The sequence below is a fragment of the Lissotriton helveticus genome, chromosome 5_1 (assembly GCF_964261635.1).
Source record: "Lissotriton helveticus chromosome 5_1, aLisHel1.1, whole genome shotgun sequence".
Taxonomy (NCBI): Eukaryota; Metazoa; Chordata; class Amphibia; order Caudata; family Salamandridae; genus Lissotriton; species Lissotriton helveticus.
The window spans coordinates 928,477,454-928,496,710 of record NC_136065.1 but is presented as its reverse complement, the minus strand read 5'-3'; the positions used below and the strand labels follow the sequence as shown (position 1 = coordinate 928,496,710).

At 41.1% G+C, this 19,257-nt stretch overlaps 1 protein-coding gene across 2 annotated transcripts in view; it reads right to left on the bottom strand.

Moving 5' to 3' along the window:
• Nucleotides 1–19,257, bottom strand: part of MYOF (myoferlin) — a 680,400-nt gene that overhangs the window by 68,772 nt on the left and 592,371 nt on the right. For both annotated transcript variants that reach the window (XM_078643399.1, XM_078643401.1), the window contains 5 exons: nt 19,058–19,213; nt 15,982–16,073; nt 12,916–13,086; nt 11,166–11,314; nt 8,162–8,301 (listed from right to left, as the gene is read on the bottom strand). In XM_078643399.1, the coding sequence (XP_078499525.1) occupies nt 8,162–8,301; nt 11,166–11,314; nt 12,916–13,086; nt 15,982–16,073; nt 19,058–19,213 (708 nt within the window). The remainder of the gene's footprint in view (nt 1–8,161; nt 8,302–11,165; nt 11,315–12,915; nt 13,087–15,981; nt 16,074–19,057; nt 19,214–19,257) is intronic.

The following is a 19,257-nucleotide window of genomic DNA, read 5'->3' as shown; positions in this document are numbered from 1 at the left end:
CACGAGAACGACCAAGGATATGGACGTGGGCAGGTCGGAGGAAGAGGACCTGCTGATTAGCGATATGGAGAACACGTCTGCAACACTGAGAGCAAAGACAAGACACCGCGCCCAGCTGAGAAGGGAGGCTGCCAAAGTGCGTGAGGAGATGAAAACATCGGCGGCAGAGAGGAGAAAACAGGAGAGAGAAACGGAAAAAAAGAAAAAGAAAGAAACAGCGAAAAAGGGCCCAATTAGGTGTACTAACGCAGACCCCGGGATGCCAAGGGAAGCCTCTCTCCGGCAGCAGACACTGCTTCAGCTGATACCGGGGATAAGAGCCGAGGGCGGGCGGGATGCGGCTGGTTTTTCCAGTACGAGCGCCTGTGACGATCTGAATGGAGTTACAGAACGGCTCCCCGTTGGAAGGTCTATAGGAGCAACAGACCAATCGGAAGACAGGATGAGGCTGCTGGTGGGAATGGAGGGCTCTGATGGAGCCGCCCGGAGTCAGGCGGAAGAGTGGGAGCAGGAGCGGTATGAAGTGCCGGGGAGTGAGCACCCAGAGCAGCAACAAGCTGTAAATGAGAGTAGTGCAAGTTGCACAAGGGGAAGTCATGAGGAGAGCGGGACTGTGGAGAGGCAAGTGGGGAAAGATGGTACTTACTCCGGCTTGGGGGACCAGACGGTGCATGAGGCTATGCAGCAAGGCGCTATGGAGCACCAAATTGGGGCTGACCGGCAAGGAGGGGATAAAAAAGACGGGAAAAAAAATGGGAAAGACGGAAAAGATGAAATAAATACTGGAGAGGTGGAAGATTCTGAATTTCCTTCATTGGCTGAACTGGGTAAGGAGCAAGAGGGGGGTCACTGTGTTTCTGGGAGAGCTGCTGAACCTCCAGGAGTTGTGTTACAAGGTAACGATGGTGTTGCACTAAAAACCTGCTCAGATTTAGCAAGAGGAAACCTTTTAGACATAATAGTGCAGGAAAATAATGGAGGCTGCAATGTCACTACAGGGGATGCACTAAATGGCCCCCAAAGTCAAAATGTGGGGGCAGATAACGGTGTGGATGAAAGTGCTGTTAAATTCGTAGATTCCCTCCTCACATGTACTAGACATCTCCCAGCAGACTCCTTCCTTGTGCCTACTGGGTCGCCAAGCGATGACTGTTTTTTCACTGGCAATGACGACGACAAAGAAGATGACAAAGAAGAAACTGATTCTGAGGGACCGGAGGAGTCGGGTTCCAATTGCAATGTATCCACCGATATGGAAGATAAATCTACAACAACAGGAAGTGACACAGAGACTTCACAAATAGGTATTTCAGATTCAGAGACTGTGTCGATCCCAGAATATAATACGGTACTTAAACGAAACCTGGCATCTAAGATAAGTAGAAAGATGGGAGCAAAGGGAGCTAAGAGGTCCTCTAGAAGATCAAAGAAAAGAGGGAGTGTAAATCAATCTGCGGTGATAAAAAAATTGAACTGGGACCATGTAGCTGCCCCTCAGATTCATCAAGATGGTGCAATTGGAGGCTCTGACCAGCCAAGTAAATCGCAAAATCCGACACGAGGAGGCTTACGAACACAGGAAAATAGCAACGCAGCAAATTTTGAACTTCTATTCTCAACCTTAAAACAAATTCAGGGAGAAGCCCGCCAAGAGAGTCAAAGAGCTAAACAGGCGAATAAAAAAAATACAAGGGGCACTCCGCAAGGTTGATGAACTGTATACAGAAATGGCTGATCGGCTTGCAGAAGTGGAGGAGAGGACTGGTAAAGTCGAGGATGAAATGGCAAAGCTGCAGGAGTACAGGGAAGAACAGGAAAAAACATCATCTGACGTCTTGTGGAAACTCGAAGATTTCGAGAATAGACAGAGACGAAATAACATAAGAATTTTGGGCGTTGAAGAAGAGAAGGAAGGGACGGACATACGTGCTTTTGTTGTTGACCTGTTGAAGGGGGCGTTACCAGAGCTCGATAAATGGGATTGGGACAAAGAGGTGCAGCGCGCGCATAGGTTTCCCTTAACGCAGAAGAAAACTACAAACCCGAAAGCAAGGGCTATCCTAGTATATATTGGGAATTTCTTATTAAGAGAGGAAATAATCAAAAAAGTAAAACCTACGACTAAACGTTCATATAAAGGCATAACATTTTTTACTCGTCCAGACTTCTGCCACACGACAGTGGAGAGAAGGTGGCGAATGAGACAGTTAATAACGCCTTTTCAGAATATGGGGTGCGAAGTATATTTAATGTTTCCTTGCCGCCTTAAAGTTGGCCACAATGGCCAATTCAGGGTTTTCTTTTCTGAAATAGTAGCACAGGAGTATCTGAATCACTTAAAAGAAATGAAAGCGCAGAGAGATGGAAAGACACAAAATGAGAGAGCATTAGCTATAAGACAAACAGAATATGTTACCCAAAAAAAGAAACAATGAAATGTTAGAAAAAGAAAGTGAAATAATAAGGGTGGAGCAGTATGATAAATACCATTAATGATACAGATTGTATAAAATGACATTTCGGGAGGGTGGGAGCGGAGAGGTCCTCTGGGGAGAATCGGCTGTCAGACAGAGGTCACTATTGACCTCTTTGCCAGTAGGGAGGGAGGGGGGGAGGGGCTCAGTCTGGGGGAGGGGGAGGGCGGGGACGGACAGGGCACGACAAGGCAAAAAAGGCAGAAAAGGCAGAAAAAGATGGAATTGATAATGAAAGTAAAGATAGGAGCGAGAGGAAAAGGAGATGAAAAAAGATATAAGAAGAGAGTCAGTTGCTTACAAAGAAGGAGAAGCATAAGTGGAAAGATAAAAAGACATAGAGCGATGAAGTTTGAGTATGGTTATGAGTACAGCTGGGTGCATACCAGATACATAAAGAATTATTTATGGGAACGAAATACGTAACTTGGAACGTTTGTGGGCTAAATGAGGCCCAAAAAAGACTTAAGGTGTTATTGTTATTGAGACAAATAAAAGTAGATTTTATTTTTATTCAGGAAACACATGTTATGAGTTCGCAAGAGTTTTTTTTGAAGCAATTGGGCTTTCAAGTCTTGGTAGCCTCACAGCAAAATGTTAAAAAAAGGGGAGTTGCTATATTATCAAGAGATAAAAATGTCTGCGTGAGAAAAAAGGCATATGACCAATGGGGAAGATGGGCAATGGTGGAATGTAGGATTGATGGGGACTGGACAACATTAATAAGTGTATATGGATCAACTGAGGATGACCCAGAGATCTTCCAGTATTTAGATGTAGAATTGGCTACTTGGGCACCGAGAATTATATTGGCAGGGGATCTGAATATTAATGGCGCTGATGGTTTGGGTTTAGACTCATTTGGTAATTATTGTGGCAGAAAAAAACGAGTGTGTCGTGCCTTACAAGAATTAACGATAAATAATGGTTTATATGATGTATGGGGGAAAAAAATGCCAGGGAATAAGGGTTATACATACTACTCTGCACCACATAAAATATGCGTGAGATTGGACTATTTTTTTGTCTCAAATGAAATTCTAACAGAATCTAGGATAGATAGGCTACCGCGAATTTTAAGCGATCATAACCCGCTAACTCTTACGGTGAAAAAGTTAAGTACTACTAAACAGATAAGGCAATGGACCTTTGAAAGAGCATTGTTATCGGAAGAAAAATACGTTGAGCATATGAAGTTATGGATTAAAGAATTCTTTGAGAACAATAGAGATAGTACTTCTGTGGGGATAGTATGGGATGCTTTTAAGGCGGGGGTACGGGGAGAGACTTTAAGTTTTAGTTTGTATAGGAGAAAGCAGGAACAAATGAAAAATGTGGAAATAACTGAGGCAGTACTAAAGGCTGAGGAGGACTTAGAAGAATGTATTTTGAGTGGAACCCCCGTAGAAAAGGCATATTTGAAACTGTTAAAAGCGAAAGGGGAGGCTGAAGGTGATATCGCTAGAAAAGCTGCAAAACTTTACACTAGTAAAAGAGAAAGATGTCACGAGTTTAGTGAAACAGTAGGAAGAACCCTGGCAGCTCGTACAAGACAGCAAGAGGCACTAGGCACTGTAAGGGAGATTAAGGACCCCTCTGGCACAATACATACAGAGACCGAGAAAATTAGGGAAGTTTTTAGATCTTTTTATGAAAAGCTATACGAGGAGCCGATAAGGACTGATCTCGGGAAAATTAGGGACTATGTACAAGATATCCCACTGGTTAGATTTTCGGATGAGGAAGCAGATGGGCTAGAGGAGATGTTTGTGGAGGAAGAAATAAAAAATGCTATATTGAACCTCCCATCTGGAAAAGCAGCTGGCCCGGACAAGATCCCAATAGAATTTTATAAGATATTCTGGGAGGATTTAAAAATAGATATGCTTAGGACATTACTAAAAGCACAAAATGGGGACTCAATTCCGAGGACTTGGGGAGGTGCCGAGATAGTTGTAATTTTAAAAAAAGGGAAACCACCAGAAGAGCCTGGCTCATACAGGCCTATCACGTTAATGAATACGGATACAAAAATCTTTTCCAAAGCATTGGCGACAAGATACGCCAGGATAATAGATAGGGTGGTGAGCCAAAACCAACATGGCTTTATTCCAGGGAGGGGTACCACCCACCACACGCGCAAAGTGATCACATTGCTTGATGCAGCAGCAGTCTCAGGGGATCCGATAGCAATTATGTTATTAGATGCAGAAAAAGCATTTGATCGGGTCTCCTGGGGCTATCTGTGGTTTATACTGGAAAGGGCAGGAGTTAAAAAGGGCTTTATTAAGGCAGTGCAAGCACTATACGTAAATCCCATGGCTTTGGTTAGGGTGAATGCGGGGGTTACTACTCAATTTGCAATAACGAGAGGTACAAGACAGGGCTGTCCCTGTTCCCCATTGCTATTCGCAATGTATATGGACCCATTAATTCGAAGAATAGAAGCGAGCCCTCTAATACAATCATTACCTACCCGGTTGGGCTATTGTAAGATATTGGCATATGCCGATGATGTTGCAGTAATCACACCAGACCCAACGGAGGCTATTCCCCAAATTGAAGCTGAAGCCCTGAAGTTCGGAATAGTCTCGGGTTATAAACTCAACACTGCTAAGACGCAGATTATTAAGAATTGTCACACCCCTTGTACAGATGGCCGAGTAATTAAATCTGGAATATATTTAGGGGTGAGCATATCGGCTGAGTTAGATAAGTTATTGGAAACAAATGTAATTCCTCTAATAAATAAAGTACGAAAGGACTTAGATAGAATAGATAATTTGCATTTAACAATTTTGGGGCGTGCTAATGTGATAAAAATGCTGGTGTTGCCAAAGTTTCTATATTTTTTCAGAGCAATCCCTTTATTATTTGAGAATAATTTATTTAAGAGGATAGAAAATATGATTAATAGGTTTATATGGGCAAAGGGGAAAACCAGGAGAGCACTGAGGTTCATGGTGCTACCGAGGGAAAGGGGTGGGTGGGCACTGCCAGATATAAGGTTTTATTATTGGGCAGCAGTGCTACAGAATATGGTGGGTCTGGTGGGTGGGGGAGAAGATGAAGGAGGGAATGAGTTAGGTTCATTGGCAATATATGGTCTGTTATTAGGGCGAGAAGCAGAAAACGTTTTTCTGAAGTATACTGAACCCAGTTATTACAAAAGGACTCGGTTTAAGACACTCATTGCTGCATATACTGTATGGAAAGCTTTTATAAAAAAATTTGGGTTAGGGCGATATAATGTATATACAAGATTGAAAGGAAATCCGAATCTATCTGAGGAAATCACTTCAGGGACTATTCTGGGAGAATGGGAAAGAAAAGGGCTCAGAAAGGTTGGAGACATCTTGGGCCAGCAGGGAGTCTACCAGTTCTCCGAATTACAAACCAAATTTGCATTAGATAAAAGACAATTCTTTAAGTATTTACAAATTAGGAGTTTTCTATATAATAAGAAGGGTGGTCCGTTGGGGTTTAACAAGAATGCAATCATGGAAGTGATACAGACAGGGGAAGATTGCACCATTAAGAGATTCTATGCAGAACTGTTGGCCTCAAAGGAGGATGATATAGAGAAATGGGCAAGTAAGTGGAAACATAGCCTAAACATTAGTGAGGAAATTTTCGATACCTCTTTAGAAATGGGATATACATTGTTATGTTCGGCGCCTCTGCAGGCACAACATTATAAAACATTATTTCACTTATACCATACGCCTGCTAAAATAGCTCAATGGGGTGGCACAACTGGAACTAATTGCTTCAGATGTGGGGACTCTGAAGCAAATTTAGTACATATTTTTGCAACATGCCCTCACTTGCAGCCAACGATAAAAAATATTGAGGGTTTTCTTCAAGGCTTAGCAATAGATGTGACTCTTACAGAGCCAGTTATTCTCTTGGGGGTAAAAGAAGAAGGAAATGAACAGCAACAGAATAACCTCAGGGTAGGTGAGAGGTGGGAATATTTTCTGTTCATGGCTATGGCAGTATTGAGACTCATTATTGCATCGGCATGGTTGGATCCTAAAGCACCATCATATCATCAGTGGCTGGCTAAATTACTCTCAATTTACAATCTGGAAATAGAGATTTATGCAAGAAAGGGGAAAAAGGGTAGGAGAACTGGTAGGCAAATCTGGGGACCTATAACTAGATGGAAGGGAGAGAGTCTGGATTGAAACTGATAGTGTAAGTATTTATCGGTTTAGGAGGATTCGGATAGAGAATGTTGAGAATGTTAATTTTGTTTGACATGTACCGAGACTACAAAATATTGTATTCTTCTTGTTTCTTTGTTTTTTTCTCTTTTTTTTTTTTTTTCTTCTCTTTTCTGCCATCATGCTTAGATATCTATAAGGTAAATGCTACTGTTGTGCCCTGTGTGTATGTAATAATATGGGAAAAACTGTCAATAAAAATATAATAAAAAAAAAAAAAAAAAGTGTGACTAGAAGTCTCACTTGTGGGATTGCTCAAAAGCTGTTTATATCATACATGTATGGTGCACTGTGTGACAGACTGCATGTTAAAATATCTCTATTAGCATGGTCACTTGGAATAGAGTTATTTGCCCCAACAATTCTGGGGTGGGGGGTTGTATGGGTGTGATTTTTGTGTTTCTGGGCACTTTCTCCATGGAGATGAGGTGCTTTGAACCCTGTGTAAAACCCAGCAATTCCCAGTCACAAATGTTTTTAAAGGGAATAGCCTTTACAGCACCAATGTAAGCAAAATCAGTAAGACTTACCAATGATCTAAAAGCCTTGACCGAAGTCTGCTTACCTTATGTTTCCCCTTCTTGCTTTCTACTGGGTTGAAACCCAAAAAGATAATCTAGCTCCACCTGTATTGCCCTATCCAAAATACCTGGAAATACTTCAAAACACTGCATTTTTTTTATAGTTGTACATTTTATATAATGCTTAATACTAGGGGGTACTCTGCTTCTAAGGACTCATTTTAAGCACTGAGGATTCCACAAGTTGATCAAGCAAGGAAATTGGACTAGGCTAAGTGACTTGTGTGCAAAGCTGATTCATTTACGCTGAAGTCCAAATCTCCCAATATTGACAGAGTTTGCTTGGCATTAAAAGAGTCTAAAATCTTGAGTATGCTTCTCTTAACAGCTCCCCATCCTGGGACAGTGCAATAGAACTGGAAAATACAATAACCATCTAGGGTCGAAGATGTTATTTCTTTTCGGTGTATAGTTTATCAATGATATCCACAGACTATAACAAAGTGCTAAAAACGCTGTTCAGAGACCGTCCTTCAAAACCTTGAGGTAATATCAGGTTAGAATAATAAGATATAGAAGTTATGCATTTAGTTCTAAAAGTAAAGTGATCATTAGGTCCGTAGACTATTCCCACCGGATTGAAAACGCAAAAGTCCTCCACTTATGAAAAATAGCTTGTGCACCTGGATGCACATTAAACACCATAGGCATGGGTGCTTTTCTTCAGCAGATTGGGACCAAATTAACGTTAAAAGTGTCAGGCACTTTTCGGATCCGTTCATGGTCATATGGTAATTCCGATTAAAAAATGTGTTTTACAATTAGTTTTGTTGATGTGTGCAGTAAAAATCAGATAACATTTCACAACAGAGCTAAAAAAACAGCCTGGACATGTTAAGATTAGCATGCACAGGATGACAAATCATGCTCACAATACCTGCGAGATGTTGGGCTGGAACGTGCTGTACAAAGTCCTGGTCTCCACATGTTCTGGACACAATGTCTGGGTCCTCAAGACATGTAGGGCGAGGCGCTCGTCATCTGGTCCAAGGTGCTGGTGCATTTTTTTGTTAGCCTCTAATGGATTAAATAAGTGACAGCAACATCAGAACAGTTTTTTAAATGATTTTTTACTCCTACATAACAGGTAAGGGATGATCAGACACAATGACCGCATTGGCATGATAACAATTCTAGTGCCTTACTAGAGATAGGACCAACTTACTGTCAAAATGTGTTCAACGTCCAAAATTGTACATGACCAAAGAGAATTGGATCTTACAATTCTACCATGACAAGATACACTTAATCAAGAAATAGTGATCGGCTTTGAAAGAATAAAATGAAAAATACATTCAGCAAAGGAGGACATTATCTGCCTCTTTCAGAGCTCCATGTAAATCTTGATGCATCAGCATACAGGAGTCCACATTAGAATCAAGAGATGGAGTTTCGAAATAATTAGCGCATACCCACAAATTTCCCCCCCAAAATATGGCAAAATGTATCAGATGATAAAGCGGGTAAAGCATACATTCTATGTGGCAGAACTGGTTAGGGCGAGAGTTTCTGTATTTAGCTGAGGCAGTATTGCAGCACCAACAATCTTTCAGACTGAGCCTCTGCATGCAGCCAAAAAGGCTGAAACAGCAGGGTAACTCGGCAAGTGGGGCATTTTTAGCAACAACATGTGTAACAAATGCAGTTTAGGATAAGACATTGAGTCTGTATGAAAACAGGTTAATGTAAAGAAGTTAATAACTGAACATACATATTGTTTTTTGATCAGTACTCAGTTTACCTAAAACACCTTCTTAGAAATATTCATATGCACCATATCCGGAACCTGTAACCAGCAGAGCCTATTCAGCGTTGCTTTGCAAATGTTGGAAGGGTCTCCACATCATCTCTCTGCAACTCACTAGTACAGAGACTGCTTGCAAGAGGATGATGGAAGGCATTCCATTCTTGGTGGAGTGAGCAGTCCGATATTCCGCGATGGGCCTTTGAGCCTTCTTATTACTCAGGGCAAAAGAAGACAATCCACCACATGCAGGACTTTTAGTGAAAACTTCGCTGGTCGAGTTCCATTTGCCTAGAATCACAGGATGTTGACCTGAAGGCAGGAATCAAGCCTGAGTCCCCATGCTCAAAGTCGGCAACTCTATCCACTAGGCCACACCTCCTTCCCCGACATCTTGAGAGGAAGAAATTTGCACCTGCTAACTAAGTGGCTCTTATCCCCAGGTTCTGAGAAGCAGCACATCTTCCCCCAACTGAATCTTTGCCTTTCCGAAAACTTCACTTGATTGAAACCTATCGTCAAGAGCTTTGAAGCACTGGCTGTGCGTCAAGACTCAAGTGACTACAACAAACCATGTAAGGAATATCTTAATCTATATTTGCTAGAGCTGGTGAGCTTTCTTATGGACGCACGGAAACCTTAAAAGCATATGAAATTGGAAAAGTTGGCTCCAAAAGAGCCCGGATGTTTGCAAAAATATCCATCTTCTTGCTATTCTGGTCTTACATTGTATGTTTAGAAGAAAAGTATTCCCTCTCAAGAGAATATCACCAACGGTGTAGGAACATAGAAATAATTTGGGTTCAGGGAAGTTCAGATTTCTTTAAACCTGTCAGTTCTGTGCGAGATCTACACACTTTGAGGGCACTCTCCTTCACTGGTATTCAGTCTGTCGTATGATGTGAAAAAACATACATATTGTCTATGTATTCCTAAATAAAAGCACTAAAATGCCACATGGCATGGGAGGCTACTAACAACTCCACGGCGCCCATGGCAAAAAGCAGCAGTGCTGAATGAAAATGGATTGTGGTAGTGGGGGGGGGGGGGAGGAGGAATGAAACAGGATCATACGGTCAAAGCAGCATTCAAGGAAGTACGGATAGCTTAACCAATAGTAGTGGAGCAGATATTGATGAAAATATTTATTTTTCATGTATTTTGGTCAGTGCTGGCAGATCGCCTTTGGGCCACATCGTAGAGGCCGTCTTCATACTTGCAGAACACTTGGATGTACTCCGGCTAAGATGGAAGGGGTCTGGGTCACCGATTCACTGGTGTGTCATGTCTTGTCTCAATGAGTGTGCCATACCAATACCATGTTTGATGAGGGCCACATGTTGGCCTGATCCCTTAATTGAAGCTGCAAAGGCTAAAGGGCCTGAGATGCTTGAAAAACCAATACCACCAAGCAGGCCTGAGAGAAACCTACAAGGAGAGATCAGTGGACGAAACCCCTTGGGATTACAAGCCAAGGTTGTCGTAGGTGCCTTTGAAACAAGAGTTTAAATGACAGCTTCATTTATCGCCTAGGTCTTTTAGAAGAATGATTGCATATCCTCCTAAAAAATTAGGTTGTTCAATCTTTGTGTGCAGTGTTATGCTGTTTTTTAAGTTGTGATCTGAAGTGCTGTCCCATCACATTACTGCTTCCCTTTAAACCCTCGTTGATTTCAGCTGCTTGTTACATGCGGTTTTATCAAGCGACCAGTAACCAAAGAATCTCTCAGGTTATAGTAGATACCAGACACCTGCATACATTGCCACTGTATGATTCTAACGGTAACAACAGGCATTTGAGATATGATGCTTATTAGGTAAGGTATCCATGAGCACCTGGCTTAATACAGAGAAAAATTAATTCTGCCATCAATCCAACCAGGAACTCATTATTTCAAGAAAAATGGCAAAGTTGCCCATGCCATATGTATAAATAATAGTCTACTTTATTAAGAGCGAGACTTTCAGCAATTGCTTTGATACACTATGCCATAAGTGTGTTCAAGTATTAGTATATCTACAGTGAAGAAGATTCTGACTGAATGCAATAATTTGCATAGGTAAACAGACAGGCATATTTATTATATAAATAATACAGCATAAAGGTCCAATTAAAAATGTTAAGCAAACAACTTACCAAACTCATCCAGAGTGTATTCTCTTCCTGCAAATCGAAGTTTGTGTCCATTTTCCGAGATTACAGGGGGTGGCGACCCTTTCAACCGCGCCATGTTTTGTAACAATTGGGTAGGTCGCAGTTGATCCCGCCATTGATTAATGCCTGATCTGTTAGGCATAACATGCTAATTATTTAACTGTGATTTAATACTGAATACATCAAAAGAAATGCTCTGCTGCTGGATTTGCTACAATATTTCTTCTTGTTGTATAACAAATGTAAAAACCTCAATAAAAATTATTTAAAAATACAGAAAATAAGTAATTCAGGCATGTAAATTGAAATAAACCAGCCCTGTGAAATTGAGGTCATGCAATTTCAAAAGATAGGGTAACACTTAACGGTAATTTAGAACCAGTTTATTTTGCTTGCGCTTTTCCTTTCAAGTAAGCCAAAGTGCATTTCCTAACCACACCCGTGGGAGGCGTGAAGAGTTACGATAAAGCAAGTAGGAGTTTAAGTGGAGAAACATTCTGTTTCTAGGTAGAATCGAATATGGTGGGGCACTGGCGGCATGCTGTGTTTAGTTACCACACTTGATAGATGATGTGCATTAAAATATGCAATTCGGATGAAGATGTTAACTAATTTAAGGGGTTGTGTGCAATGATCTATACAGTGGAATATTCAGAGTTGTATCATATGGAATGTTACATGAGCACTTTCCAGATGATCAGCACGAACTGCTGGTATAGGAGCACCTGCGTGTTCCCCATGCAAACACAAGTGGGATGAAACTTCCCTTATCCCAACTTGAGGTGTCCGCCATTGCATAAAGACTTTTCAAAAAGAGAGGGTTGCAAGGGATCAGGGTTGCAGAGTTTCTCACACATCCTCAATCTTTCTCCTTCAATAGCACTAACTCCTCTCCTACTAAGTGTCCCTCCTCTGTCTATCCAATACATTGTGCATTGATGAATCACATTTACTGACATTGAGAGGGTGGGTGTTTAGGAAGTTGATACTGGCCTCATTTCACCAAGAGCTGATGGGGCAACAGTGTTTAGAGCTTAAAGAGCGGCACTCGGTAAGATGCTGAAGTGGTGTCCCAGCATCTGTTTTGCCTGGAATACCAGTGACCGGAGGCTTTTCGGATGGATGACCAGAGTCTGCATTAGAACCCTTGGCCAACACACCCAAGAATGTGACCCCAAAACGTGCTGGATTGGAGTCAGACCCTCCTGCTTCACCAAGAAGTTGTGGAAGGAAACCTGAAACATTCGGAAGGCTACTTACAATATTCCTTATTTGTGAGCAGAGAGAGATCAGTTTCGAGACTGAATAGGCTCTTCTAATGGGAGCCACAGAAGCAAGGGGGAATGGCTTTAAGAGATCTTTCTTCTGAGCTATAGCTCTAAAAAGCAAAGACAGTAAACAGTATCATGATACTCTTTTTAATGGTCACTCAGTGATAAAAAAGCTGACTTATTGGGAAAACATTAACTGCTTAAATTTGTAAAATAAATGAATTTTGAAAAATTGTTAATTAATAACATTGCTCAGCATCCCTGTATCACAGCAATTCAGCTTATACTCAATTGGTGGCAACACGGTAAGGCATTTGATTAAGTAAGAAGCAAAGAGACATGCAGGGGGATATTTATCTAATGATAACTTATGACTCACTCAGAACAGTCGTATGATTGGTTAATCTTCTCATTTTGTTGTGGGGCTGGCTAACCTGTTTTAGGGAGTCATTTGAACTTACATGCAGTACGACTGAGGTATCCCACAGTAGGCTCCGAAGCGGGAAAGGAAGCGGTTTTCCAGGTCAATAATGGTCTCTCCAACCTTTTCATCGCGAGTCAATGCATCGTAATCATAGACTGCAATTTTCAGATCTTTATCTTGGGGCAAGAAACAGTTGAGTTCGTACATCCTAAAATAAGAAACAGCAGATATAATGGATTTGGTCTGTAAAAGTCATAACATTTCTACATTGTTTATTGGTTGACCACAGGTTAAAATCCTACCTAAACAGTGAATCGTTGGATTGAATATCCGAAGAGACATTTGAAAGGAATGACGGGTGACCTATTGAACCATGTTCTTCCGTTAGCACATTTCCATTCTAAAGAGACTATCGGAGACAACAGAATCTGTTTTTGTGGCTTCCCCATTTAAAGCACATTATATTGCAGATGTAGCAAATAGCTTGCATTAGATGTGAGTGCGGAGTAAACCATCTTTTTTTTTCTTTTTTTACAGTTTTAGCTGTATGTTCATCAGGTTGTTGATTGTAAATATCTGAAACAAAACTTTTATTGATGTATTTTATGATGTTGTGCTTTTTATAGTTATAGTAACCAAAATAAAAGCTGTTTTGATGATGGTGAGAAAAACTTCAACACAAAAGATTAAATACAAAAAAGAAGACTATCTTTGAGCATCATGACGACATTCTCAATAAAACAAGCTAATAAATTGGTCAATTATTTCCTACTAAAGAATTACAGTACATTAAAACGTTTCTTCTTCTAGATTTATAATGCAATCTTTCAAAGTGTTTTCTTTTCTGCATAAAAAACTTATCCCAGAGGACCCTTGTCTATCCATTCTAACTAAGCTGACAAACAACAAGCTTGCTTGTCTTTTTCTCTCACTCGCTCTACCTCAGAAAGTCAATCTTTTCTTTGATTGGCAAACTTCCATTGAGAAAATAATTTGTCATCTTTCCCAAGTTTCAAATTTTTACTTTTAGGCCAGTACGGTTAAAAAGATAATTCAACGTGGCATATATAGGTTAATACAGGCCAACATTTATTTTTCATTCTCAATATTCTATTCCATTTAATTTCACTTTTAGGGCATTTTTAACGTTCTCATAAGAATATGTATATTCATATGGATTGAGCACCATGTAGAATTGTAATCAATGTCAGAGATCCTCTCCACATTAGATTTAGACCATGTGAGTTTTAGTTCTGAATCTGAAGATTACCACCAGAGTTGATTTTCTAAAAACTAAAATAGCTAATCGCCTGTATTATGAGGGCTAACTGAGGACATTCATTTGGTAAATGTACTGCGCATGATATTTTGGTTTTCCATTTTGTGGTATGCCTGACTTTGTTGACTATTTAATGGTCACTCAAGAACACCACAGTTCAGCTTGTATTGCTCTTTATTAAACTTTAAAGTTGTTTAAAGTTAGCTTTACAGGGATGGCGTTCACTCAAAAATCGAACACACATCTAATTTCAAATCAGTGCTTAATTTGAGCTGGTGATTTCCAGTGCTCGTCACCAGGACCTAAAAGTCAACACTGGCATATACGATACCAACCACATGGCGGCGCAGTATGCGTAATCTAGAGATAAGATTAACAAAAGTTGATTATTAAATCAATATACATTAAAAACAACTAATACCGCTCGCCTAAGCCATTCTTATAGCTTTGGGGGGTTTGAACAGTCTGAAATGTCACACTTATAGCAGTGTGATGGTTAGTTGTTGTTTAGGTACTGTCATAGGCAGCACTTCCAGTTCAAGCTGCTGAGGTCTCCTGACAAGGGCCCTGGCATTTTGTCTTTCATTTTTACAAATTAAGCACTGTAAACTCAAACCATGGCACTGGATCGAGCCTCTGTGGTGTGATTTAGTTGCGACTCACTGTGGTGACTCGGTTGCCCTCATTCAAAGCTTCAAGTTGGATCTCTGACTTCACAGCAAAACCTTTGAAGAGCAGCTCCTTGTTTAGACAATTCAGCACCAATTTTGGCGATTTAGGTGATCTATATTTTACTATTACTCACAAGCCTGCAACCTCTCAATGGGGTTTGGGATTGACACTTCTCAGCACTGCTGGACTGGGAACAGCAACTAGCCCTGGCAGACAGCTGCTCCACCGGTGTGGGTGGGGGGAATGGGGGGTGCTTGGGAGAAGCACCGCTCCTGCATTGGTTACAGGTGGTCAATATTGCAGCAGTGCTGCAAAACCGGCCCCCACCCCTCTGGCCCACTGGGGAAACACCTGGTGCCCGCCACGGCCTACCCGGACCAGATTGTCATGAGAAAGCGGCATTTTCATCCTTAAAATCCCTCAAAACAAGAGCTCACTCCTTGAAAGTAACGTTGAACGTACGGAAGCAGGAGTGGCAGTCTGTAACCCACCTAAAACAGGCAACAGTAATGTGAAAGACTTTTCTGAATTAACCCCTTTCGCGCTGCGCTAATTCTCCTGCTGTGCTGGTGAATTAGCGAGTGGGCCGGATTCGGACTGCCCCTAGCCGTCCTCCGTACACGCCCACCGTCACGTGGGACGGCCAGGGGCCGTCCACAGACAGGAGTTAAGTATGGTGTACAAATATTTTCGATAGTTTCATAAATGTAAACAAAATGGGGGGTTTATTCTTCTAAGAGCCATTTTCAACTTGGTGCAAATTGACCATTTCAAAACTAAGATATTCGAAAAAGGTTACACACCTCTTTTAAAGGCTTTTTGCAATAACGCCTGTCCTGGGACTGATTCCCAACTGTAACTTTGGTTTTCTGGTGCAAAACAAGCAGCACTGAAAACGTTGACTGGGTGCACAGCTTCGGATTTAACCCTTGTCGATAAACACCTTTGGCAAGTTCAGTGTCACCTCACGTTGCCGTTTCTTATAGATATGATTTGAATTTACTATTTTGGAGAATCAGCTTAAACCGTGAAGTTTTTATGATGTGTTTGGCTGCCTTCACAGCAACTTTCATGTTCTTATCTTTGTGTAGCAAAATGAAAAAAGCCGATTTTTGAAAGCGAGGAAAGACTATTGGAAGAGAAAAAAATTACCTTCCAAAAACTGGATTGAGGGTGTTGGGAATATAGTGATCACGATCTTCAACCACCTTCTTACTCATTGAAATTTTGATGTAAGGGTCACACTGAAAGTGCAAAAGTAACAGAGTTAGAAGGCATTGTACATGAATATGGACATCAGCAAGCGAGAGAGCAGAACATTAACTTTAAATAATAATGAATCCAGTGGATGTGGTCAGCTGGGGCCACTTCCAAACATGCCCTTAAATGCAGGACTAGTATTACTGTTTTAAACTCCTATCTTAAGGGCATCAGTGTTGATAGTCCGCTAAATACCTGCTCCTTCGACCCTTGTTCAGACCGAGTCTGTGCCAGGTAAACTTGCAACAGGAATTTGTAGGCCATCTTGGATCAACTTTTAAACTAAAGAACATGAGTGGCCAATAAGGTGTCAATATTCAGTACAAAGTCGCCCGAGAGGGGGCAATGTAGGATTAATGTTGCATTTGAGAAAATGCCTTATTAGTATCAGCTATAAAAACTGTTATGTTGATAAGTTAAGTTTATTATGGCCCACTTCAATAAATTCTGCAAATCTATTTTTTAAATGTATGAGGGATGTCTATAGGGCTTGAGTTGGGGGTACACGCAGGTAGACGGCGACCCCCAATCTTTGCACAGGGTGGACGCCGTCCCCCCCCTGCCAAGAAGTTGGGCCGGTGTAATTTTCAGACACCGGGACCCGTTCAGCAGCACCTGCACGTTCCATTCCCAGCAGCAGCATGCAGGCAGTGAGGGAGCCTTTTTTCACCTCCAGCTGGGCCGAAGTTAAGGGGCCAGCCAAACCTCCTTTTGTTTGTATATGCTGACAGGGGGCCGCCAGGAACGTTACATTTAAATGTAAATGCCACAGAGGGAAACAAAGGCACACAGCTTGCCTTCTCTTCACAGGTACTTACAAGAGGCATGCTTTTGCCTTTGTTCTGTCCCTGTATATAAATGCAGACACTAAGACTGTCAGATGGGTTAGTCTGCCCCAGTATTTGCACAAATAATTTAAGTAGCACTATTTTATTTCTTTTATAGCGCTAAGAAATGACGTCATGCGGTCATTTGCATATTGCCTTACTTGGCTAGTCCCCCCACTTCTTTTTATAGGGCTTGTGCCCTGGATGTCTAGAAATAGAAGATCGCCATTAATGAAAATGGGGTAACCCAAAAGGATACGGACCTGGGTATACTGCGGTAAGAAAAACAATGGTCCAGAACCTATTTCTTTCTGTTAACCAACTCAATCAGTGAATATTCAAACATTCATAAATTCATGGGCGTTCCTTATATTCGCACCAAAACATAAATAAACTCAGTTGCTTAAGGTAAACAAAACAAATATATCACTACAGCACCAATATTTCAACAGAAGAGAGGAAAAACATCATTTTATTTCCTTATCTCTAACCATGGAATTGATCTTCTTTACAATTTTCACAATGTATTGCAATAAAAGGTTGCCCAGTAGGAGCGTGCACAAAAAGAGGTGATTGAAGAAAAGTGCAGTGAATCAAAAGAAAAGAGGAAATTCAAAGAGATAAACAGAATATTTACACTAATTTCGATAATTATGGTATTTTACAATTTCCATAACATTGTCACCTGGCCCATACACAGATAAATAACAACTAATCTCTAAGTTATGTCAACACAGCAGTCATGTCAAATGTGTGCACTTTCTTGACTAAATGCTGGGTCCAAGGTGAATCTAATATCGTCGACGTTTCGACTCGACTTAAAGACGTCCGGTGAGTTAAACCTGGACCATGCGAGTCTTCATCAGGACGTTCAAAAAAACGGGCAACCAAGGGTTAAGGATGACCCCAAGGATGTACAAGCTAGACCGTCACGGCTTTTTTCGTTGTGGCGAGAGACGGTTAGACTGAGAAATCCGAGGAGTACGACTTATCCGGCAGCGATTCAGCTACCTGATCCACGGAGGACAGGAGCGCTGAGGTACTGAGACCTATTGCGCAAGAATTGCTTTTACAAAAACGATTGAAAAGGAGTTGAACAATAAAGAACGCCTATATTGAACGTCATACCTTGAGGGATGTTTGAATCACCCTCATTATAAGGATGCAGTCTTGACTGAGCACGAGACATATGCAGTCTAGCTTGTACATCCTTGGGGTCATCCTTAACCCTTGGTTGCCCGTTTTTTTGAACGTCCTGATGAAGACTCGCATGGTCCAGGTTTAACTCACCGGACGTCTTTAAGTCGAGTCGAAACGTCGACGATATTAGATTCACCTTGGACCCAGCATTTAGTCAAGAAAGTGCACACATTTGACATGACTGCTGTGTTGACATAACTTAGAGATTAGTTGTTATTTATCTGTGTATGGGCCAGGTGACAATGTTATGGAAATTGTAAAATACCATAATTATCGAAATTAGTGTAAATATTCTGTTTATCTCTTTGAATTTCCTCTTTTCTTTTCATTCACTGCACTTTTCTTCAATCACCTCTTTTTGTGCACGCTCCTACTGGGCAACCTTTTATTGCAATACATTGTGAAAATTGTAAAGAAGATCAATTCCATTGTTAGAGATAAGGAAATAAAATGATGTTTTTCCTCTCTTCTGTTGAAATATTGGTGCTGTAGTGATATATTTGTTTTGTTTACCTTAAGCAACTGAGTTTATTTATGTTTTGGTGCGAATATAAGGAACGCCCATGAATTTATGAATGTTTGAATATTCACTGATTGAGTTGGTTAACAGAAAGAAATAGGTTCTGGACCATTGTTTTTAGAAATAGAAGATGGCTTCTGGTCCTGGACAACGATCTTCGAAGGCTGGATCTTAAATGTCCCGTTTTAAACCTTAAATTCACAAATTATCATTCTACTTTTCCACAAAGGGTACACAGGGTCTTGTATAAGACCACAGACAAAATTCGGCCTTGTGAGCCACATGTAGAATTTAGTTGTCGAAATTAGGACTCATAACGCATTGGTACTAGTTCTCATGACGCAGAAATATGTCCTGAACATATCTAGTTAAAGAAAATGCATTCCCCATAGATTTCTGGTCAGAGACTCAGCTTCCATACCAGTCCATTGCTGTCTTTGGGTTGCAAGTCGAAGCCTCTGACAACATAGATGCGCACGATGCATTCCTGGGGGCCACTGTCTGGAAGCTCCCGGAACTGACGTGGAGGGGCAGGAACCGCAGGGTCATCAGACAGTGGGTAGATCCGGAAGGAACCCTGAAAAAGATGATAAATGAAACCCCTGGTAGAGACTTCAAGGT